Source organism: Salmo salar, chromosome ssa01, assembly GCF_905237065.1.
Source record: "Salmo salar chromosome ssa01, Ssal_v3.1, whole genome shotgun sequence".
NCBI classification, from domain to species: Eukaryota; Metazoa; Chordata; class Actinopteri; order Salmoniformes; family Salmonidae; genus Salmo; species Salmo salar.
In genome coordinates, this window is record NC_059442.1 from 28,775,820 (window position 1) to 28,800,273 (window position 24,454).

At 44.0% G+C, this 24,454-nt stretch overlaps 1 protein-coding gene across 3 annotated transcripts in view; it reads left to right on the forward strand.

Annotated features, from left to right (window-relative positions):
* kif26ab (kinesin family member 26Ab) overlaps positions 1–24,454 on the forward strand; it is a 127,164-nt gene that overhangs the window by 47,966 nt on the left and 54,744 nt on the right. For all 3 annotated transcript variants that reach the window (XM_014186901.2, XM_014186943.2, XM_014186976.2), the window contains exon 3: positions 22,186–22,662. In XM_014186901.2, coding sequence (XP_014042376.2) covers positions 22,186–22,662 — 477 coding nt within the window. The remainder of the gene's footprint in view (positions 1–22,185; positions 22,663–24,454) is intronic.

Below are 24,454 nucleotides of genomic sequence, written 5' to 3' on the forward strand. Positions count from 1 at the left end.
CTGTATAAAACATCTCATAATGTCACTCCAGTTGGTTTTCCTTGATAGGGGACAAGGCCTTCCGCCTCGCAGCTGTAGCCAAACTATCCATACCAAACCATGAAAGCTATCAGACCGATCTGACAGACATTTTGTTGTGGGAGCAGACATGATCCTCTGCCAACATTTAGTTTCTCTCCTCTAACCTCCTGCTGCTCCCTGAGACACTGCAAGTCTAGGAGAGGCAGGTTTCTGACAGACTCAAAACTGAATGGGTGGAGAGGGAGAGCGACAGATGAGAGAGAGTTGTTATTTTTCTTCCTTTTGACACTTTCAAGAGGTTTACTTGAAACAATTACTTTTCTATTTCATTACCAGCGAGCACCAACAAGGAGGGCAGGATGAAGTTGGACTGGTTCTTTGACAAGGGCCTTCCAGTGTGTAGAACTCCAACCAGTACAGCTCTTATTAGCATGGTGCTCCTGGACTGACCCTGGGGGCTCTAGCCTCCTTCCCCCTACCATCTCCTTCTCCTCCTCCTTCTCCTCAATACCCGCAGAGCTTAAAACAACACCTGGTTCTCCAGTTTGCCTGCTGAATTTTTCATGATTTCATTTTGTTTGTTTCAGTAAACCTAATAAAAAAATAAGAACTATCTGGAGAGTTTCCAAGAGTGGGAAATCAGGTATTCTAATTAGAAGTGCTGAGTAGCTGGTGAGCAGCATGCATTGTCTCCCTAGTGGGAGAGAGCAGTGTGAGTGCTGCTGCTGCTTGGTCTCTTCCAGATTGGCCACAGGCAACAGAGTAGAAGATCTCTGGTATAAGAGAAAAACATATATATTTAATCATACTTGCTGTATGTGTACTGCTGCACTGGTGAAATAGAGAGGTACATGACACATATCATAGATCATAGATGCATCGCTGACTTTGCTGTAGAGCAGTTGCTGTGGTCTGATGTGTTTGAATCCCCTGCTCCCCATCACACTAACCCACATCTCATGTGCCTCCTCACTCTAGAATCTCAGGGTGGGCAATTCCAGTCCTTGAGGGCCTGATTGGTGTCAGAGTTTTGCCCCAGCTCCAGCTAACACACCTGACTCCAATAACCACCTACCGTAATTTCCGGACTATAAGCCGCAACTTTTTTCCCACGCTTTGAACCTCGTGGCTTAAACAATGACGCGGCTAATATATGGATTTTTCCCGCTTTCAATTTTTTTTGAAAGGAGATGACTTCAGTGGTTTCAGTGCACAGGAGGAGGAAGATGGTGACCAATGACTTTCTTGGTAGGCTACAGTTTACTGCAATTTTTTATTTTGTTACAAGCCGTGTTTCGTTAAAGCCTATTTATTTTTGTTACAAGCTGTGTTTCGTTAAAGCCTATTTATTTTTGTTACAAGCGGTGTTTCGTTAAAGCCTGTGTAAAGTTCATTTGTTTCAATGTACCGGTAGGTACCTGCGGCTTATAGACATGTGCGGCTTATTTATGTTCAAAAAATAAATAAAAAATTCAGTGGGTGCGGCTTATATTCAGGTGCGCTCAATAGTCCGGAAATTACGATAATCATGATCTTCAGTTTAGAATGCAATTTGATTAATCAGCTGTGTTTGCTAGGGATGGAGAAAAAGTGTGACACCAATCAGGCCCTGGAGGACTGGAGTTGCCCACCCCTGCTAGATCATTTATACTACTGGTCAGGGAAACAGAATTTTACTCTATGGGCTATAGACCTAGAGAAAGTCTGACTTGTTTTACCAAACACAAGACTCCTCGCAATCTTAAACTAAATATTACATTTAGTCGTGAATGATAGTAGTAATTCTAGTAGTGTCCACTGATGTGATGTCATTGATGAAGATGTCAGTTGATTAAGTCATTCACTCTCTTACAGGGGAGTCTAACCTGGATCCACTGCTCCCCAGCTCTCCAGCCTAGCCTATAGCATAACCCAGCTGATAACAGATTGACTGATCTGGAGTAAAAACAGAGTGCTGACGGCTGGCTTAGGTCTCTGCGGGAGAGAGAGACATTAAATGGGAGAGGGATGGATGAAATCTGCCCAAACAGTCTGAAAGGAGCTTGTTTTCTTTGTGTGCATGAGTGAACAAGAAGAGGTAATTAACTGGCCAAGTGGCGAAAGGTTGGAGTGATGGATGGGTGTGGTGTAAACGGACACACACACACACACACACAAGGTTCAGTCACTAACCCTCTTATTTTCACCCATTCCTCCCACCTTTACAGCTGTACAGTGATTCATATCAGGCGCTGCGTGTTCTTGTAATCACAGACATGACAAAGTTACTACGAAAGTTAGCTAGAACCCTATTGTGTTTACTCTTTGGTAACATGAGTGACAATGACAAATGGGCCAGCCATATGGAGTTGTGACTAGCTTTGGGACACAACATTGGGAGTCTTGTGTCTGAAAGCTAGTTGTGACATACAATATCATTATATGAGGTCATTTGATTGCAGGAAGGTTGTTTTACAGAGGTCCATTAATTCTTGCATCCTACTTGACCCATAGCGTCTATCTATGGCTAACTGTTTGATAGACAGTGGCATCTGGTTGTATAAATAATGGAAAAGGAGTGGCTCTGTAATAGTAGTGTAATAGGCTTCTTCTTGCATATGTCAAATTATACATAGCATATTACACACATAGCACTGTGGTCACCAACCTTTTCTGAGTCAAGATCACTTTCGCCGTCAAAAAGCAAGCCGAGATCTACCGCTCAGAATGTTTTTAAAGGTGACTTTAAAAAAATGTAACATTAACCTAATAAAAACAGTTCTGTAGGAAGGAGGTTTGTGCATTAGGCCTAATAGATTATCACAGCATATGGGCATATATGCCTGGCAGCATTGTTCCTCTCAGACCATATTATATTTCAAAACTTGAGCTTTGATAATAAAATAGAATAGTTGGTATAGCACTTGCAAGGCACAGCTGAGCATAAATTTAAATAATTTGCAAATAATTGGCTTTTTTATTTTACTGGACTGATGGTACCAGCATCTAATGGTCATGTTGCTTTCAAGACAACTGTGAACTTGGGGGGGGGGGGGGCGACGACCAGGTAAAATCATGACGTCAGTGATCTTCAGATTGGAAACGATGAGCTCTAGAAAAGACGCTAAAGTTTCCGACTTGGAATTCCGAGTTGGATGACTGTTCAAAACTATCATTTTTTCGAGTTTCCAGTTGTCTTGAACGCACTGAAGTTGTAAGTCTGAGATTTCCGAGTTCCCAGTTGTTTTGAACACCGCATTAGTCTCAGCGGTGGGAGGGTGAGAGCAGCAGAGGGTCCGCCTCTCATGGTCCCTACTCTCTCCTTCCTTTCCTTCGGTGAGACTGTTCAGAGAGAGGGGACAACATCTTCCACCTGATAGCGAAGCTGGAGACTCACCTCATCTGCCTCATGCACAAATTCATGTTTTTCTATGACCAGAGAAAGTTAAATATTCCTCGACATTAAAATGCAGGGCTATCAATACACTTGGCTACTCATTCATTGCAGCTGCAGCGTAAGTGGAAGTAGGGAGAAGTACGTTTTATGTTTTGTAATAGTGTTGAATAAAAACAGTGTTGACAGTGCTGAATAAAAACTTACACATGAACTCACTCATAAAAACAGCAGCTCTTTGCTGTGTTCTTTGACAGTCTCTCTCTGTGGTCATGGTTTTAAAAGTCATAAAATGTCACTTAGGCTAGTATAAAACTTTGCTGAGGGCGGAGTTGTGGAAGCTGTTGGTGTTTTGAGCTATCCGATTGGCAAGTGCAATAGGCACACTCGATTTAGCCACAGATCTCCCGGTCCGCTGGGTAGTCATTGTTTGTCTTTTCAAACAAACAAAATGGTTCAAAATGGGAAGTTCTGGGCTGGTGTGTCTGAATCCAGTGCACCTATTGCCAACAGCGCAACATGAATACAATAAAAAGGAGCGCAAGTCTTTATCATTGGCTTTTCTACAGAGATATTTGGTGATCGACTGGGAATGTTTTGAAGATCGACCAGGTTGGTGACCACTGCTGTAGCATTATCTATAACTATACTGAACTAAAATATAAACGCAACATGTAAAGGATTGGTTTCATGAGCTGAAATAAAACATCCCAGAAATGTTCCATATGCACAAAAAGCTTATTTCTGCACAAATGTGTTTACATCCCTGTTAGGTGTGGCATATCAAGAAGCTGATTAAACAGCATGATCATTTCACAGGTTCACCTTGTGCTGGGGACAATAAAAGGCCACTTTAGAATGTGCAGTTTTGTCAGACAACACAATGTCTCAAATTTTAAGGGAGGGTGCAATTGGCAAGCTCACTGCAGGACTGTCCACCAGAACTGTTGGCAGAGAATTTTATGTTAAGCCGCATCCAACATCATTTTAGAGAATTTGTTCAACCAGTCTCACAACCGCAGACCACGTGTAACCATGCCAGCCCAGGACTTCCACATCCGGCTTCTTTACCTGCGGGATCGTCTGAGACCAGCCACCCGGACAGTTGATGAAACTGAGGAGTATTTCTGTCTGTAATAAAGCTCTTTTGTGGGGAAAAACTCATTCTGATTGCCTGAGCCTGGCTCCCCAAGTGGGTGGGCCTATGCCCTCCCAGGCCCACTCATGGCTGCTCCCCTGCCCAGTCATGTGAAATCCATAGATTAGGGCCAAATGTATTTATTTAAATTGCCTGATTTCCTTATATGAACTGTAACTCAGTAAAATCGTTGAAATTGTTGCATGTTGCATTAATATTTTTGTTCAGTATTAACACTGCACATAACAGTCATAAAAATACTGCACACATAATTCCATTCCAAGGTGGCGTAGCAGTCAGGCGTCTTTTGTCTTCGTCTTGTCGTGTCCCGTGTATATATCTTTATATATATATTTTTATATATTTTTTCTTCGCATATTTAAAAAAATATTTTTCTTAACCCCCAACTTCAACATACTCTCCTGCAACCCGCCTCACCCAATGTGATTTGGATCTGCTATTTTCTTTATTTTAGAACCAGAACCCTCAACAGAAGCTAGCCAGCTAACTAGCTACTAGCTAATAGTCAGCTAGCCACTGCTAGCGGTCATCAGCTAACCTTAGCCAGGACAACTCCTGCCAGTCTGTACAGCGTGTTTCAACCCAGAGCTTATCGGACTCCTTTTTCTCCATATTACCGGATTCCTACCACAAGCTCTGAACTTCTTCACCTGGATCATCGCAGCTAGCTAGCTGCTATCCGTTTAGCTAGCTGCTATTCTCCTGGCTAACCTCCCTGTCCCGAAGCAAGCACCAATTATCCTGGAGCTAGCCTATGCTAGGCCCATCTCCCGGCTAGCTGAAGAGGTCCATCAGCCACTCCTTGGGCTACAATTCTTATTTTTCCAATTGGCCTGGACCCCTTTTATTGCCGATACGGAGCCCCGCCGATCCATCCTGACTGGACTACCGACGTAATCGTAATCCGCCCAAATTTTTTTTTTCAACAGGCTCCTTCGTCGCGACGTCCCCTGAATGCCCATCTGCTAGCCTGCTAGCCGCGGCCCCGCTAGCTGTCTAGAGCATGCCGGACTGTTAGCTGAAGTGGTCCTTCAGTCAATTTCTATGGCTACTATACCTATTTTGCCATTTGGCCTGAACCTTTTTACTACACGGATCCCTGCTGATCCATCACGACTCAACACCCCGGCCATCCTACAATCTAAGCTAGATGCCCTCAATCTCACACAAATGATCAATGAACCTACCAGGTACAACCCCAAATTGTAAACACAGGCACCCTCAAGATATCATCCTAACCAACCTGCCCTTTAAAAACACCTCTGCTGTCTTCAACCAGGATCTCAACGATCATATCAAAATCAAATCAAATTTTATTTGTCATATACAGATGGTTAGCAGATGTTATTGCGAGTGTAGCGAAATGCTTGTGCTTCTAGTTCCGACCATGCAGTAATATCTAACAAGTAATCTAACCTAACAATTTCACAACAATAAGAATAAGAATATGTACATAAAAATATATGAATGAGCGATGGCCGAACGGCATAGGCAAGATGCAGTAGATGGTATAGAGTACAGTATATACATATGAGATGAGTAATGTAGGGTATGTAAACATTGTACCTGGTGGCATTGTTTAAAGTGGCTAGTGATACATTTATTACATCATTTTTTTCATTATTAAAGTGGCTAGAGTTGAGTCAGTATGTTGGCAGCAGCCACTCAATGTTAGTGATGGCTGTTTAACAGTCTGATGGCCTTGAGATAGAAGGTGTTTTTCAGTCTCTCAGTCCCCACTTTGATGCACCTGTACTGACCTCGCCTTCTGGATGATAGCGGGGTGAACAGGCAGTGGCTCGGGTGGTTGTTGTCCTTGATGATCTTTTTGGCTTTCCTGTGACATCGGGTGCTGTAGGTGTCCTGAAGGGCAGGTAGTTTGCCCCCGGTGATGCATTGTGCAGACCTCACTACCCTCTGGAGAGCCTTTCGGTTGTGGGCGGAGCAGTTGCCGTACCAGGTGATGATACAGCCCGACAGGATGCTCTTGATTGTGCATCTTTAAAAGTTTGTGAGGGTTTTTGGTGACAAGCTGAATTTCTTCAGCCTCCTGGGGTTGTGTGGGTGGACCATTTCAGTTTGTCTGTGATGTGTATGCCGAGGAACTTAAAACTTTCCACCTTCTCCACTACTGTTCCGTCGATGTGGATAGGGAGCTGCTCCCTCTGCTGTTTCCTGAAGTCCACGATCATCTCCTTTGTTTTGTTGACATTGAGTGTGAGGTTATTTTCCTGACACCACACTCTGAGGGCCCTCACCTCCTCCCTGTAGGCCGTCTCATCGTTGTTGGTAATCAAGTCTACCACTGTTGCGTCGTCTGCAAACTTGATGATTGAGTTGGAGGCGTGCATGGCCACGCAGTCATGGGTGAACAGGGAGTACAGGAGAGGGCTGAGAACGCACCCTTGTGGGGCCCCAGTGTTGAGGATCAGCGGGGGTGGAGATGTTGTTACCTACCCTCACCACCTGGGGGCGGCCCGTCATGAAGTCTAGGACCCAGTTGCACAGGGCGGGGACGAGACCCAGGGTCTCGAGCTTAATGACGAGTTTGGAGGGTACTATGGTGTTAAAGGCTGAGCTGTAGTCGATGAACAGCATTCTTACATAGGTATTCCTCTTGTCCAGATGGGTTAGGGCAGTGTGCATTGTGATTGTGATTGCGTCGTCTGTGGACCTATTGGGGCGGTAAGCAAATTGGAGTGGGTCTAGGGTGTCAGGTAGGGCGGAGGTGATATGGTCCTTGAATAGTCTCTCAAAGCACTTCTTGATGACGGAAGTGAGTGCTACGGGGCGATAGTCATTTAGCTCAGTTACCTTAGCTTTCTTGGGAATAGGAACAATGGTGGCCATCTTGAAGCATGTGGGAACAGCAGACTGGGATAAGGATTGATTGAATATGTCCGTAAACACCAGTCAGCTGGTCTGTGCATGCTCTGAGGACGCGGCTGGGTATGCCGTCTGGGCTGGCAGCCTTGCGAGGGTTATCACGTTTAAATGTTTTACTCACGTTGGCTGCAGTGAAGGAGAGTCCGCAGGTTTTGGTAGCGGGCCGTGTCAGTGGCACTGTATTGTCCTCAAAGCGAGCAAAGAAGTTGTTTAGTTTGTCTGGGAGCAAGACATCGTGGTCCGCGGTGGATATTGTTTTCCTTTTGTAGTCCGTGATTGACCGTAGACCCTGCCACATACCTCTCGTGTCTGAGCCGTTGAATTGCGACTCTACTTTGTCTCTATACTGACGCTTAGCTTGTTTGATTGCCTTGCGGAGGGAAGAGCTACACTGTTTGTATTCGGTCATGTTTCTGGTCACCTTGCCCTGATTAAAAGCAGTGGTTCGCGCTTTCAGTTTTGCGTGAATGCTGCCATCAATCCATGGTTTCTGGTTGGGGAATGTTTTAATAGATGCTGTGGGTACAACATCACCGATGCACTTGCTATTAAACTCGCTCACCGAATCAGTGTATTCATCAATGTTATTGTCCGACGTGATCGAAGCAATCTTGAAGCGTGGAATCCGATTGGTCGAAGCAGCGTTGAACAGACCTGAGCACGGGCACTTCCTGTTTTAGTTTCTGTCTATAGGCTGGGAGCAACAAAATGGAGTCGTGGTCAGATTTTCCCGAAAGGAGGGCGGGGAGGGCTTTATATGCATCGCAGAAGTTAAAATAACAATGATCCAGGGTTTTGCCAGCCCGGGTCGCGCATTCGATATGCTGATAAAATTTAGGGAGCCTTGTTTTCAGATTAGCCTTGTTAAAATCCCCAGCTACAATAAATGCAGCCTCAGCATGTGGTTTCCAGTTTACATAGAGTCAAATGAAGTTCCTCATTGCTTGCGCCCGTAATGGGTCTGCGCTCAAACGACCACCCCTCATCACTGTCAATCGCTCCCTAAAACACTTCAGCGAGCAGGCCTTTCTAATCGACCTGGCCCAGGTATCCTGGAAGGATATTGACCTCATTCCGTCAGTAGAAGATGCCTCGTTATTCTTTAAAAATGCTTTCCTCACAATCTTAAATAAGCATGCCCCATTCAAAAAATGTAGAACCAGGAACAGATATAGCCCGTGGTTCACTCCAGACCTGGCTGCCCTTGACCAGCACAAAAACATCTTTGTGGCGTATGGCATTAGCATCAAATAGCCCCCCGATATGCAACTTTTCAGGGAAGTTAGGAACCAATATACACAGGCAGTTAGGAAAGCAAAGGCTAGCTTTTTCAAACAGAAATTTGCATCCTGCAGCACAAACTCCAAAAAGGTCTGGGACACTGTAAAGTCCATGGAGAATACGTGCACCTTCTCTCAGCTGCCCACTGCACTGGGGCTAGGAAACACTGTCACCACCGATAAATCCACAATAATTGAGAATTTCAAGAACCATTTTTCTGTGACTGGCCATGCTTTCCACCTCGCCACCAATACCCTGGTCAACAGCCCTGCACCCGGCACAGCAACTTGCCCCCCCCCATTTCTCCTTCATCCAAATCCAGATAGCTGATGTTCTGAAAGAGCTGCAAAATCTGGACGCCTACAAATCAGCAGGGCTAGACAATCTGGACCCTCTCTTTCTAAAATTATCAGCCAAAATTGTTGCAACCCCTATTACTAGACTGTTCAACCTCTCTTTCATATCGTCTGAGATCCCCAAAGATTGGAAAGGGGGAGACACTCTAGACCCAAACTGCTACAGACGTATATCAATCCTACCCTGCCTTTCTAAGGTCTTCGAAAGCCAAGTTAACAAACAGAAAACCAACCATTTCGAATCCCACCGTACCTTCTACGCTATGCAATCTGGTTTCCGAGCTGGTCATGGGTGCACCTCAGCCACGCTCAAGGTCCTAAACAATATCATAACCGCCATCGATAAGAGACAATACTGTGCAGCTGTATTCATCAACCTGGCCAAGGCTTTCGACTCTGTCAATAACCACATTCTTATCGGCAGACTCAACAGCCTTGGTTTCTCAAATGATTGCCTCGCCTGGTTCACCAACTACTTCTCAGACAGAGTTCAGTGTGTCAAATCAGAGGGCCTGTTGTCCGGACCTCAGGCAGTCTCTATGGGGGTGCCACAGGGTTCAATTCTCGGGCCGACACTTTTGTCTGTATACATTAATGACGTTGCTCTTGCTGCTGGTGATTCTGTGATCCACCTCTATGCAGACGTCACCATTCTGTATACTTCTGGCCCTTCTTTGGACACTGTGTTAACCTCTTACATCTAGACGTTCCACTAGCGGAACACCTGCTCCAATATCCAATGATGGGCCTGGCGCGAAATACAAATTCCTCTAAAATTCATCAGATGACAACCCTAGGACATTATGTTATACAATGCATGCATGTTTTGTTCAATCAAGTTCATATTTATATCAAAAACCAGCTTTTTTACATTAGCATGTGACGTTCAGAACAAGCATCCGGTGAATTTACTAAATTACTCACGATAAACGTTCACAAAAAACACAACAATTATTTTAAGAATTATAGATACAGAACTCCTCTATGCACTCGATATGTCCGATTTTAAAATAGCTTTTCGGTGAAAGCACATTTTGCAATATTCTCAGTAGATAGCCCAACCATCACGGCTAGCCATTTAGACACCGACCAAGTTTAGCCCTGACCAAACTCCGATTTACTATTACAAAAGTTTGATTACCTTTGTTGTCTTCGTCAGAATGCACTCCCAGGACTGCTACTTCAATAACAAATGTTGGTTTGGTCCAAAATAATCCATCGTTATATCCAAATAGCGGCGTTTTGTTCGTGCGTTCTAGACACTATCCGAAGTGTAAATAAGGGTTACGAGCATGGCGCAATTCGTGACAAAAGATTTCTAAATATTCCATTACCGTACTTCGAAGCATGTCAACCGCTGTTTAAAATCAATTTTTATGCAATTTTTCTCGTAAAAAAGCGATAATATTCCGACCGGGAATCTCCGTTTAGGTAAACAGAGGAAAGAAAACAAAGCATTCGGTCGACGCGGGCACGAGCCTGAGTCTCATAGTACTGTAACCAGCCACTACCCAAACGCGCTACTTTGTTTCAACCAGAGCCTGCAAAGCCACGATTCAGCTTTTTGCCGCCTTCTGAGAGCCTATGGCAGCCGTAGGAAGTGTCACGTAACAGCAGAGATCCTTTGTAATGGATAGAGATGGCAAAGAAGGCCAAGAAATGGTCAGACAGGGTACTTCCTGTACAGAATCTTCTCAGGTTTTGGCGTGCCAAATGAGTTCTGTTATACTCACAGACACCATTCAAACAGTTTTAGAAACTTTGGAGTGTTTTCTATCCAAAGCTAATAATTATATGCATATTCTAGTTTCTGGGCAGGAGTAATAATCAGATTAAATCAAGTACGTTTTTTATCTGGCTGTGAAAATACTGCCCCCTATCCATAACAGGTTAACTAACCTCCAGACGAGCTTCAATGCCATACAATGCCAAACTCTCCTTCTGTGCCCTCCAACTGCTCTTAAATGCAAGTAAAACTAAATGCATGCTCTTCAACCGATCGCTACCCGCACCTGCCTGCCCATCCAGCGTCACTACTCTGGATGGTTCTGACTTAGACTATGTGGACAACTACAAATACATAGGTGTCTGGTTAGACTGTAAACTCTCCTTCCAGACTCACATTAAGCATCTCCAATCCAAAATTAAATCTAGAATCGGCTTCCTATTTCGCAACAAAGCATCATTCACTCATTGCTGCCGAACATACCCTCGTAAAACTGACCATCCTTTCGATCCTTGACTTCGGCGATGTCATTTACAAAACAACCTCCAACACTCTACTCAGCAAATTGGATGCAGTCTATCACAATGCCATCCGTTTTGTCACCAAAGCCCCATATACCACCCACCACTGCGACCTGTATGCTCTCGTTGGCTGGCCCTCGCTTCATATTCGTCGCCAAACCCACTGGCTCCAGGTCATCTATAAGTCTTTGCTAGGTAAAGCCCCCCCTTATCTCAGCTCACTGGTCACCATAGCAGCACCCACCCATAGCATCCGCTCCATCAGGTATATTTCACTGGTCACCCCCAAAGCTAATTCCTCATTTGGCCGCCTTTCCTTCCAGTTCTCTGCTGCCAATGACTGGAACGAATTGCAAAAATCACTGAAGCTGGAGACCCATATCTCCCTCACTAACTTTAAGCACCAGCTGTCAGAGCAGCTCACAGATCACTGCACCTGTACATAGCCCATCTGTGAATAGCCCATCCAACTACCTCATCCCCATAATGTTTTTTTTCTTCTCCTTTGCACCCACTATGGCCTATTTATTGCCTTGCCTCCCTTATCTTACCTCATTTGCACACACTGTACATAGACATTTTCTCTATTGTGTTATTGACTGTATGTTTGTTTATTCCATGTGTAACTCTATGTTGTTGTTTGTGTCGCACTGCTTTGCTTTGTCTTGGCCAGGTCGCAGTTGTAAATGAGAACTTGATCTCAACTAGCATACCTGGTTAAATAAAGGTGAAATAAAATATATATTTTTTAAATTGCACAGCAGGCAGGAACTAATAGCTTGACATATTTGTCTTTATTTTAAGAACTGTCAGTGCTTCCATTTGCCTTGATGTTTAGGCTTGATGTTGGAAAAATGTCAAAACAGCCATAAATTGTTCATGTAGGCCTGTCCTGCTAAGTTATGTTTCTTCCAGACACAGTATGACAGGTAGAATCGATTCTGAGTAAGTAAGTAAGTAGACTCGATTATATAGGCCTTGAGTCAGTGGGGCTTTTGCGTATTAGGTTCCCAAAACACCCCAGTCAATAGGTTGCGCTGCACAATAACCTACCCCTCCAATGCAAATTGCAGAAGCATCTCAAGAAAGTTCAGCGCAAGCGTTTGCAGCAGTCTTCTCGTCCTCACAACAACATCAAAGCACATGAGGGATACATCAACTCAAAAAGTCCACCCGCTGTCATCTGAAAAGCACAGTTAAATTAATGTTTGCATAGCGCTAATTAAGCAATATACCATGGCTAAGGGTTGCCCTCACACGACGCAACGCGGAGTGGCTGTATACAGCCATTAGCCGTGGTATATTGGCCATATACCACAAACCCCCAAGGTGCCTTATTGATATTATAAACTGGTTACCAACAAAATTAGAACAGTAAAAGAACACCTCTGCCCGCTGGGAGGGGGTTCTACTAAGCTATATGGAATGTTTTAAGAAGGTCATGCCAATGATCATTTAGTTATTTGATTTTGAATTTAAAGAATGACAATTTTTGGGCCTTACTGCTATTAGCCCATAGAAACGCATTGAATAACAGATTCACTACATGGAACAACAGATAGTCCCCCAAAAAATCTAAAGGAAGTTTGTTCTGAGGTTCCTGTCCGATATCTGAGAGATATAAGAAAGATCAATAAACATATTTTGAGAATTTAACCCCTTTATTTTTGGCACAAAACAGTCTCCATATATACTGTACTTCTATTCCTTTTTCAACTGGTACCGGGGGACCTTCAGACGAGTCTTGTGAGGCCTGTGGGCATCCTAGAGCAAAACATGTACGTGTTCATGAGTCTCACCTTTCCACAGAGGGGTCATATTAGTGTGTAGCCCAAACATTTCAGACACTACTGACAGAAGTTGGCAGATCAGCTGTACCGACTTCAGACGCTTGTGGAGGTCGTAGAGCAAAACGTTTGTAGGCCAAACCGTTCGACACTACAGATGATTTTGTGAGAAGACTGATTTTCGGGATGTATCATGGTCTGACAAACACCTCTCTAGCTCTGTCACCTTTCACCGCTGATGTGGAAGTGTGACATCTGTGGATGTGGTGGATTGAGATGCAACAGATATCTCTATCTTAAACTGATGGATTTTTATGGGAATTCTTTTATTATGCTAATTAGATTTCCTCGGGGGTGCAGACATCGACTCTAGGGGGTTATTAATATAATAACTGTCTGCCTGTCTGAACTCGCTGTCTGCCTGTCCAAACTCGTTGTCTGCCTGTCCGAACTCGGAAACAATGTTTCACTTTTGAATTTCTATCTCTGTAGTACCATACACGTGCCCAGAGGAGACAATTTTTCTGAGCCAGTCGAAATCACGGACCAACGTCATTATCAAATCAAATCAAATCCAATTGTATTGGTCACATACACATGGTTAGCAGATGTTAATGCGAGTGTAGCGAAATGCTTGTCATGGACATAGCCAAGTAAATGCCAATAGAGAAAAAGCTCAAATGAATATGCAGCTAGTGTACTGTTATTCCAGGTTCATTGTTTGACGTGACTAAGTTAGCTGAAGTTGGCTAGCTAGCTAGCAAGTGACAAGAACATTATCCAGCCTGCATAGCAACCATTTTGTTTAGAACGGACAACCAGTCCTTTTGCATAGATACTATGCAAAAACAACTGGGTTGCATCTGTAGAAACATGACCAAAATAACTAACAAGGAGATTTGTCCAGACTATATCTTCTGGTGGAAGAATGAAATTGTATGAATTGACTTATCAAAATAATGTTTTAATGAAAGTATTTAATTTATTGTTATTTTAGTATGTTGGTAAAAGTGTTATTAAAGCAATAGGGCACAAGAGGCAGTGCTGTATCATGAATATCACAGGTAAATGGCGATGATGGGCCCGACACAATAGCAGAGTGCCAGTCAACCGATTTACCTGTGGCTGTATTAAATAATGATGCAATTTGCTGTTGCTTTTTTGTTGGAAAGTGACTTGAGGTAGGTCTGCATCCATTGGTTTGACTAGAAAAATGAAATAAACAATTGTCAATCATAGTTTTTCCGCAAGTAGAGTCATAGCCTAATAACGTACTTAGTTAGACATGAAAGCATTTGTTTATGTATTGACTAATAGGGATTCACTTTGATGGGACATAAGGATGACTAAGCAGAGCACATACCCTCTATAACACATTTGTTAAATGACAAAATTATATTGTCTAGGTTACTTGGGGAAAATACTGTAATGTACTATTTTAATGTTTTGTTTTCCAGTACTTAATGGGGTCCAGATATCATCATGAAAATAGGGCAGTCTAGAGTACTGTAGCGACGCTAGTAAGCTACTTCAACTGAGAACTTTGTTCTTTTGTCAGTCAGGAGTGAATTAAGTACTTCAGTGGTGGATATTCTATCTCTGGAATTATGTTCTTATTTTGTCATGCAGACAAATAACAAAACTCCAATGCTGTTGCTAATACAGAGTTTCTGCTTGGGAAAGTGTTCTGCGTGCTACAGACAGACAGGCAGGCAGCAGTAAACATCTATTTGATGTGGTTTGATGACCCTCCCAATTTGTGTGGCACAGGAGATGTTTCCACAGAGGTAAACAGCATGCCAGTGTGATATCCTGACTCATTGTCTTCTCTAGCTCCACAGCACAGGACCTGGGTGGTTAAACTTAATGATCTGTTGTCCTCTGCTTCTACTGGTGGTTCAGCATTAACTGCTCCTGAAGTCAAATTAGATCTACGGGTCTGCTGAGGCTGTCCAGCCCACTGCTGCTCCAGGGGATGGCTGAGGGGTGAGAGAGTTGAGGGTATGAAGGGGAGGGATTACCGCTAGATGTGGTCCTTTTATCCTGGGAATGTAATCTGTCTTAATGGCCTGTGGTCACCCAGGGCAGGCCTGCAGCTGTGCTCGTTTTTCTCTGGCCTGGCTGTCAGGGAGAGCCCAGGCTACCTGTGGGAAAGTAGGCCTGTTGACGGCTCTCGTCCTCACTGTGGGATCTGTCTGTAGGCTCCTGTGGTTTATTGGGGCCTAGTTCCATTGAAACACACTGGGACAGTACTACTGACAGGGCCAAAGGTGTCAGAGAACAAGTAAACAGATACGGCTCAGACTTTCTTAAGCTGTCCTTATGGAGAAATAAGAGAAGGGAGAGTGGAGGATTTCCAGTTTTTAAAAGGCGTCAGAATAAGCAGCTGTGTTGTTGTGTGGTCCTGTTGGTTTTATACGCCGTTATAGGAAGTATGAAAAACTCTGCCGGATTCTATTGTGTTAACATCAATAATACTATTGAGAATGGGCTCAAGTGTGGAAAGACAGCACTGTGTTGACCTACTGAGTCATCGGGGGGAAAGTTTCCCTGTACAATAGTGTAGGAAAAAACTGGAAGAAGGAAGGAAGGAATAAGAGATTGCACAATTGAATCTTATGAAGTCAACTCTTGGGTGTGCTGTGGCTGTACTGCCTCTTGCTTCCTTTAACTGAATGGCCACCACAACACAGAGACCTGCTCTGTGGTAAAGGTCACTGCTCCCCATCTGACAGGTGCTCCGCAACTCAATGGAATATAAATGATTGTTTCCAAGAGTTTTCTGCTTTTAATGGAGCGTGTCTGAAAGTCTTTAGTATGACAAGGGGCCTCATGCATTTGAAATCGCTATGACCGCTTCCTTAATTAAGTAAGTCATGGTTCGGCTTTCTGTATCCGGTCGGTCGATCCATGGCTGAATTTCATCAGACGGTAAACGTAGATTCCACAGGCCCTTCTTTTCCATTGCATGCTGGCCTATTTTCCATAATAAGGCCACAGCATCTGACTTAATTCGTCCCCAGAGTTTAATAAAGATCCTCGTCGACAGGCAGTAAACCAACACAATGACCCACAAGCCCCCAGGCAAGGGGCACAACCCCAACCTGCCTCCCTCTCTCTCTCTCCATGTCCCTAACTCATGCTCCCTCTCTTTCTAGAGTGCTTGTGCTCTGAAGCCTAGTGGTCTTCCACTTGTACCCAACAATGGTTGAAGAAGCTCAGGCCTTCATGTCCCTCTCAATGGATGGAACACTTGTATTGTGTTGATGCAGCTCTCAAACTGGGCTATTATTTACACTCACTTGCACCTGTCAGCAATAGATCACATGGATAATAAAAAAAAACGCATCAGGCCTCAATACATGCATAGTACAGTATGTCACGTCTCATGTATTCCACATTAGGAATTACACAACTTCCTTGGGTCATCGGTTTGTGTTAAAAATATCTTGGAACTTGCCTGTACAATCCAATTTTGTTATCTGTACATTGGAATCAGATATCACCTAGGAAACAGCATTCATTTTTGAGGTGTGCATTTCTGAGAATTTTGACAAGCTGCAGTTCAGGCTGAAATCCTTTAACCTCTATGGGCTAGTCCCACCTACTCTACAGCCAGTGGAATCCCGTGGCGCGTTATTCAAATACCTTAGAAATGCTATTACTTCAATTTCTCAAACATATGACTATTTTACAGCATTTTAAAGACAAGACTCTCGTTAATCTAACCACACTGTCCGATTTCAAAAAGGCTTTACAACGAAAGCAAAACATTAGATTATGTCAGCAGAGTACCCAGCCAGAAATAATCAGACACCCATTTTTCAAGCTAGCATATAATGTCACATAAACCCAAACCACAGCTAAATGCAGCACTAACCTTTGATGATCTTCTTCAGATGACACTCCTAGGACATTATGTTATACAATACATGCATGTTTTGTTCAATCAAGTTCATATTTATATCAAAAACCAGCTTTATACATTAGCATGTGACTAGCATGTGACTAGCATTCCCACCGAACACTTCCGGTGAATTTACTAAATTACTCACGATAATTATTTTAAGAATTATAGATACAGAACTCCTTTATGCACTCGATATGTCCGATTTTAAAATAGCTTTTCGGTGAAAGCACATTTTGCAATATTCTAAGTAGATAGCCCAGCCATCACAGGCTCGCTATTTTGACACCAACCAAGTGTGGCACTCACCAAACTCCGATTTACTATTAGAAAAGTTTGATTACCTTTGGTGTTCTTCGTCAGAATGCACTCGCAGGACTGCTACTTCAATAACAAATGTTAGTTTGGTTCAAAATAATCCATAGTTATATCCAAATAGCGGCGTTTTGTTCGTGCGTTCAAGACACTATCCGAAGGGTAAATAAGGGTCATGCGCCCGACGCGTTTCGTGACAAAAAAATTCTAAATATTCCATTACCGTACTTCGAAGCATGTCAACCGCTGTTTAAAATCAATTTTTATGCCATTTTTCTCGTAAAAAAGCGATAATATTCTGACCGGGAGTGGTGGTTTTCATTCAAAGAGAGAGCAAGTAAACATGGAGTCGACTCGGGCACGCGCGCCCCGTCCCATTGTCCTCTGATCGACCACTATCAAAATGCGCTACTGTTTTTCAGCCATGGGCTGCAAAGCCACGATTCAGCTTTCTGGCGCCTTCTGAGAGCCTATGGGAGTGTTAGAAAATGTCACGTCATGCCAGAGATCCCCTGTTTTTGTTAGAGATGATCAATAAGGCCATGAAATGGTCAGAGAGAGCGCTTCCTGTTTGGAATCTTCTCAGGTTTTGGCCTGCCAAATGAGTTCTGTTATACTCACAGACACCATTCAAACAGTTTTAGAAACTTTAGGGTGTTTCCTATCCAAATCAAACAATTATATGCATATTGTAGTTACTGGGCAGGAGTAGTAACCAGATGAAATCGGGTACGTTTTTTATCCGGCCGTGCAAATACTGCCCCCTATCCCCAACAGGTTGAAACCTTAAAACAACAGACAGACAGACAGACAGAGAGTCAAGGTCATGCCCTTTCGGATTATTTTTGATTTACGGCTTGCTTTCCTCATACCTGATGTGGAGATAATCACATATTATCTGCCCTTCAGACTTTCCACCTCAAAGATGGGCTAGCATCATCATTTCCACTATCATAACCATCATCATCACCATCAGCATCACCATGATCCACTTCCTACCCCTGACCTCTAGCTCACTCTTCCCCAGAGCATAATGCTCACAGACAGACAGCTTTACAAGGGAAACTCACTCGCTAACCTCCAGAACCTCCAGAATAGCAGATGGGCTGAGCTTTGTGGCTGGTTTTATTGGCACTCCTAAATCAACACCTAACAATACATGGAGGGAGGAAGGTATAGGATGTATGGGAGAGAGAGAAGGAAAGAGGAATTGATTTATTCCATATGCCCTGAGGTGGGATAGGGTTGGCTTGGTGGGAGGGTGAGGGGTGAGGAATGGGTGGAGCTGAAGAAACCAGGGTGGGTTACTCTGATTATGACTGCTCACAACTAAATACATTTTCCAGACTGAAGCGTGTCCGTGGTGATATGTTACCCCCGCTCTCTCTCTCTCTCTGATTTCTCCCCTGATTTGTCACAGACCTGGTGAGTTCAGAAACTGCCCTCTGTTAAACGGGTTGAAATAGAATGCCTTCACATTAGATCCCTCATACGTATCACTGTCTTTCTCCAAAGCTCAATGGTGTTTACATTTTAAGCCTCTTTACATAAATGCATGTTCATGTGAATTTCCTCCTAAATCCTCCTAAGAGGATAATTGTAGCTAACATATCCTGCATTAAATCCAAATCCAAATCAGATTTATTTGTCACATACACATGGTTAGCAGGTGTTAATGCAAGTGTAGCGAAATGCTTGTGCTTCTAGTTTCGTAGCCAACATAACCCCACCCAACACTATGATAAGAGCTGTAGGATGATCTACAGTATGAGCTAGTTATCCCAACTATCCCTGCTTTACATACTAGCTGTTACGCTCGTCGTTAGAAATGGACCAAGGCATGATTTAATGAATGAAACGCACCAAAACAAATACAGAAGCAAACGAAACAGAAAGTAATGGTGTGCTCACAGGCACTACACAAAAACAAGATCCCACAATCACAGGTGGGAAAAAGGGCTGCCTAAGTATGATCCCCAATCAGAGACAACAAAAAACAGCTGCCTCTGATTGGGAACCATACTAGGCCAACAAAGAAATAGAAACCTAGATATGCCCACCCAAGTCACACCCTGACCTAACAAAATAGAGAATTAAAAAAGACTCTCCAAGGTCAGGGCGTGACACTAGCTATGCATTGCCAATAGTGTCAGTATCATGTAATTAATCATTTATCAGAGTATATCACTAAGTATACAGTATTAAACCCATTTTATCCCATGAAAATCCATATTGGAAGAGGACCAGCACAGTCGTGTCCTGCCCAGGGCCAATCCGAGCAGCAGCCTCTCCTTGGGCAGGCCTATGTGCTCTGTGGTCCCCTCTCTAGATAATCTGCTTGGTGATCTATCTCTCTCATCATGAGGGCTAGATCAGTATTGTGGATAGATCAGTGAGATATAGGGACTCCTTACACTGCTTAGATACTCAGGGACCAAATGAAGATGATGATGTCCCCTGCCCTGGCTTGGCTGTTAGTTAGAAAGAGCAGGGCCGGGACGATACCAGTATCGCAATACTCGTTAGTATCGTGACAAGTAAACAAAACATGAAGCAGATTTAACTTTAGGAAAACAGCCCTAAAAGCTCAGACACACCTGTAGGATTGTCAAACGTTTTCCTGCTGACAGTACTTTGCACCCCTTAACAGTGTTGGCAGTCAATCTCTTTTGTGTTCACACAGCAAAGACCTTGGAAGTCGTCAGCCACTCAGCCTTGTTAAAATACTCCAAACCAGAAAGTGTCTGTAGCGTTGTTTAGTAATGCATATCCGTGCGTATTGCTTATGGTCTAGATTCCAAGCTATGTGCGCAAATGTTGCAATTTTTAGAAAGCCCTTGTTGATACTAATCAGATGGTCACAGCTAGATAACTACCTAGCAAGATGATTATCCCATACTGCCAGTGCCAGCCAATAGCCAAATATTTAGCTAGCTAACATTAGCAAATTCCATAGCTAGCACAACATAGCATAGAAAATGGGTTGGCTCTCCCGTGCTCTCTGATTGGCTCAAAGTCAAGTTGTTGGCCACTGAGGAGCATTGCGATTCTACAAATAGAAATGGCAGGTTTGTCGCTATCGGGTCGGCACGCAGCAGGTACCGCTTTTGACTTAGCAAGAGGAGGAATGGCCTCCCACTGTGATAAGTACCGGCAGTCTATCGGCTGTGAGATTCTCAGTGTGTTCCATGCTTAATGTTAGAAGCATTCAGAGTCACATGTATTTATTTTCCAAGCTATAGGACACAATATTTGACATACAGCAGGTTTTTAAAAAGAGTTTGGTCTGCACTGTGTTTTCATTTTTGCCATGGAAAAAAACGTTGTGATACTGGTATCGTCCCGGCCCTTATAAAAGGATGAGGATAGAGAAACTGGATAGAGAAACTGGTCAGTTTGTATTCTCTCTGTAATGATACCCATTTTTACTGTAGTTATAAGCGTAGATAGAGGTCACCTAAAAGTCTCTGTATTGAGCTGTCTTCAGAGGGAGGAGATTTAAAGTCTACGGGTTGTGTCTTTGGAGACTGCTATATTGGGCCTGCTGTATTAAGTGGCGCTGCATTAAAAGCAGTGGATTGTTGTTTGGCCAGGCCGTCTCACTCCTCCTGATCACCACAGAGGTTCACTGGAACAGAGGCCTCATAAACAATATGTATCTGTGGTCTTCTGTCTTAGAGCTCCACTCCAATGGGTGGGAGGTTACCGCGCCTTTATACCCCTTCAGAGACTGGGACTGTGTGTTTGTGAGTTTGTGTTTGTGTGTGTGTTTGTGTGTGTGTTTGTGTGTGTGTTTGTGTGTGTGTTTGTGTGTGTGTGTGAACGCGTCTGTGTGTGGGCGTCTGCGTTTACGTCTGTGTACACAGAGTATTTGAGGGTGTAACTACCAATTGGATATCATGAAATTGGGGATAAAAAGGGGTAAACAACAACAACATAATAATAATAATAATAATAATAATACAATTATAATAATTAAAAAAGGGGTGTTAGAACTTCACTTGCATGATGAGGAAAAGCAGCGATGACGTGACTTGTAATCACTAATGAAAGGCTGGGTGTTGTGAGTGATCGTCAGAGACTCTATGAGCCTCTATCTGTCAGGGGGAGATTCTTTTTTCACGCTGGGCGTCTTATCGTATGTTTTCATACTGACTATCATCATATGTAAATAGCACGCTCTGAGCTCCTAGGATCGGCTCAGCTGTTGTTTTATTTTGTGGTTCCTTCTCTAAACCCCCACAACTCCCTTCCTACCCAACTGTGAGGGACACTCCAGGGAGTCTTTTAACAGGCAGAGGGAAAGGACAAACCTCCACTGGTTTCCTTCTCTAATTTGGTGCCGTGTAAAACCCTTATTCAGGGTCTGGGGCCTTAAGGAGCCTTGCAGAAAGTTAAAGAAGAGTCTGGCTGAGTTGGTGTTCCAAAGGAATGCTCAGACTTTGGTGGAGTCTCTCCCACTAATCCCCCAAACTCCCTTTTCGTTACCTCTTCTGATTTGCCCCTGTTGTTTGACTTGGGTCCAAGGCCCAGGCAGGGTCATCCACCAGCAACATGATCTGCTGTCTCTGGTTGCAGGCGGAGCAGCTCTAGACAAGCAGCTCTAGAGTTCCTGAGGGGGGGGGATGTGATTGTGGTTAGTGCAGGCAGGCAGGGGGGGGAGGGAGGTTGAGCTAGGATCACAGAGGGCAGCCTCCAGGAGGCACCACACCAATAGCCACTGTCTGACACGCCTGGAAAATATTAACATCAAGGAAACCCCCCAATCACACTGATATGGAGATATGACGTAGTCTACCATGCTTTTCTCTGAATGGGACCATGTTAAGTCTCTCTCTTTATTTTCTCTGCAGGATCCTGGCTACGCAGCCTTCCTATTCGACCAGCTCCAAGTGCCTGGGAGCCATGAGGGCTGCTGTCAGGTGTGTTCTACGCCTCTCCACCAGCTGAGGCAGGAGGCCCTGCAGACAGTAGGCGCCACGCCCGCGGCCCTGACCCTGAGCCACGACATGCCTGCTCTGCCCTCCACCAACCTCTCTGGACAACCTCATAAACTGACACTCTCCTCCGCCAGTGCCCATGTGAGGCAGCCTTCTAAAGCTCACGCCCAAGCCCACACCATCCTGCCCCTGAGGGAGAGTTGTCACAGAGGGCAGGGCTGTCCACAGGGCTCCTCTGTCTCTGCTGGGCCCAAGACCAGTGTCCAGGTGACGGTGGGGGGAGGGCAGCTGACTGGGACCCTGGGATCGGTCACTATCCAGGCCCAGCAGTACCTTGAGGGCATGTGGAGCATCTCCAGAGTCAACAACTTCCTCCCTCAGCCCAGCCCAGTATGTATTCAGACCTTCAAAACTCATCATTATCACTATTGATACAGATACACTATGTCAAAGTACATCTAGGAATATTTTGGATAGACAGCTTGTTACTCTTGTCAATGTTATTTTCAAAGTTATTTGTGAACCTTGGCTTGAGAACTTTGAGCGAACAAAGTCTGACAATGGAATGATTACATCCTTTAGAGAAATGAGAAGAACCTCACTCAGACCCTGAGCCTCAAAACTCTGCAGGAGAGGTGACCTCTCATTCCTCAGGAGTCATGGCTCCTGGGTGGTACAGGCTACTTGGGGAGACCAAGACTAATGTACTGACCTCCTCCTCAAGGGCAGCTCAGAACCAATGACCACCTTACAATCTTCCTGTAACTCTCGTCTCAGGCATACTACAGTATATTGCTCCATACAGACATATTCCCCATGTCTTGTAATCTATTTTATTCCAGGGTTATCATTATGGGATGTTGTCCTTTATATTGAAGAGTTTTCTTCCTGCAGAAAGAGAGAGAGATGGGACAGCTGGACCAAGCCTCTAACCTGTCTCTTATACATTGCTGTGACATTCTACACAAGGGAGTCTGAGAGCACTGAGCAAAAAGCAGTCGTCAATTTCTAATATTTTCTACTTCTGTCATTTTTATGTTCTCAATCAGAAGCTGTTTATGGCTCCTCCATTTTATTTCTGTTTTGGGTGCTTCTACTTAATATGGCATTGAAAATCGCTGTCTCGAAAATTGCACTCAATTACGGCATCCATCAGTGTTATTCCTTATTCTGGACTCTGAAGATTACAAACAGGTTTTTCTCTTAAACTGTCAACAAGTGCTTTTAGTGGCAGTTTATGTGCGGCTTCCAGAATCTTTTAACAGCATGTGTGCAATCTAGGGCAAATCGAAAGGCCTTGCATAAAGGGAGAGAGACTGACTTGTGTTCTCCTATGTGTCTAAAAGCAATTAGAGCCGATGGGAGCTAGGATGAAGTGTTGCACAATGCCACACGGCTGAGCCTGGGCCTCCTCAGAGACACATGTTCCTTCAGGATACCACGATACAAACAGTAGAAATGTGCCTGATGTTACTTCTAAAGCCCATTTCTTTCATTAAAACAAGATCCCTCAGAATGACAAAAACCCGCACAGGCCATAGATGATTTGGTGCTGCGCTGTGCCCTAAAGGCAAGTGCTTTAATTCACAATTCCCCACTTGAATACATTGTGGGACGAGTGTTGAGCTCTGTAGTGCAGACAAAGGAAGGGAGATGCCACCTGTTTGACAGCAATCTTACAGAGTGTCTTATTCCGAGGGCTTTACGACTCAGACACACCAATAGCGTTTGCTGGTCGGGAGTACTTAGCACCCGTGAACGCAATTTGTGAACCGTGTGCTCACCAATTTTACAAATAGAATCGCGTGATCGGCAGACGAACACTAGATTCATTTTCGGTGTGATGTGTGCCAGCCTTAAGGCTCTATCTAGTCTACCAGCACACAGCCCATGAAACTTTCATACAGTGAAAAGGCTCTGGCTTGGCATTAAATGTGTTCATTTACACTACAGTTAACAGCTGGGGCAATGGGCTCACTGAGAGAATGAGTCATATTTGGGTTAAATGGAGGAAACAGCACATCCATCCTCTGGGAGGTCCGCTAGAGAACTCCAGTCTCCCAAAAACCTGATGAAGCAAAATCAAAGCATCTGTTGTTGAATTCCCCCCTCAGTTGATAATTTAACACATATGACTTCTAACCCCTGATGTCAGGTTTAGTTAGATTAACAACTCCGTCAT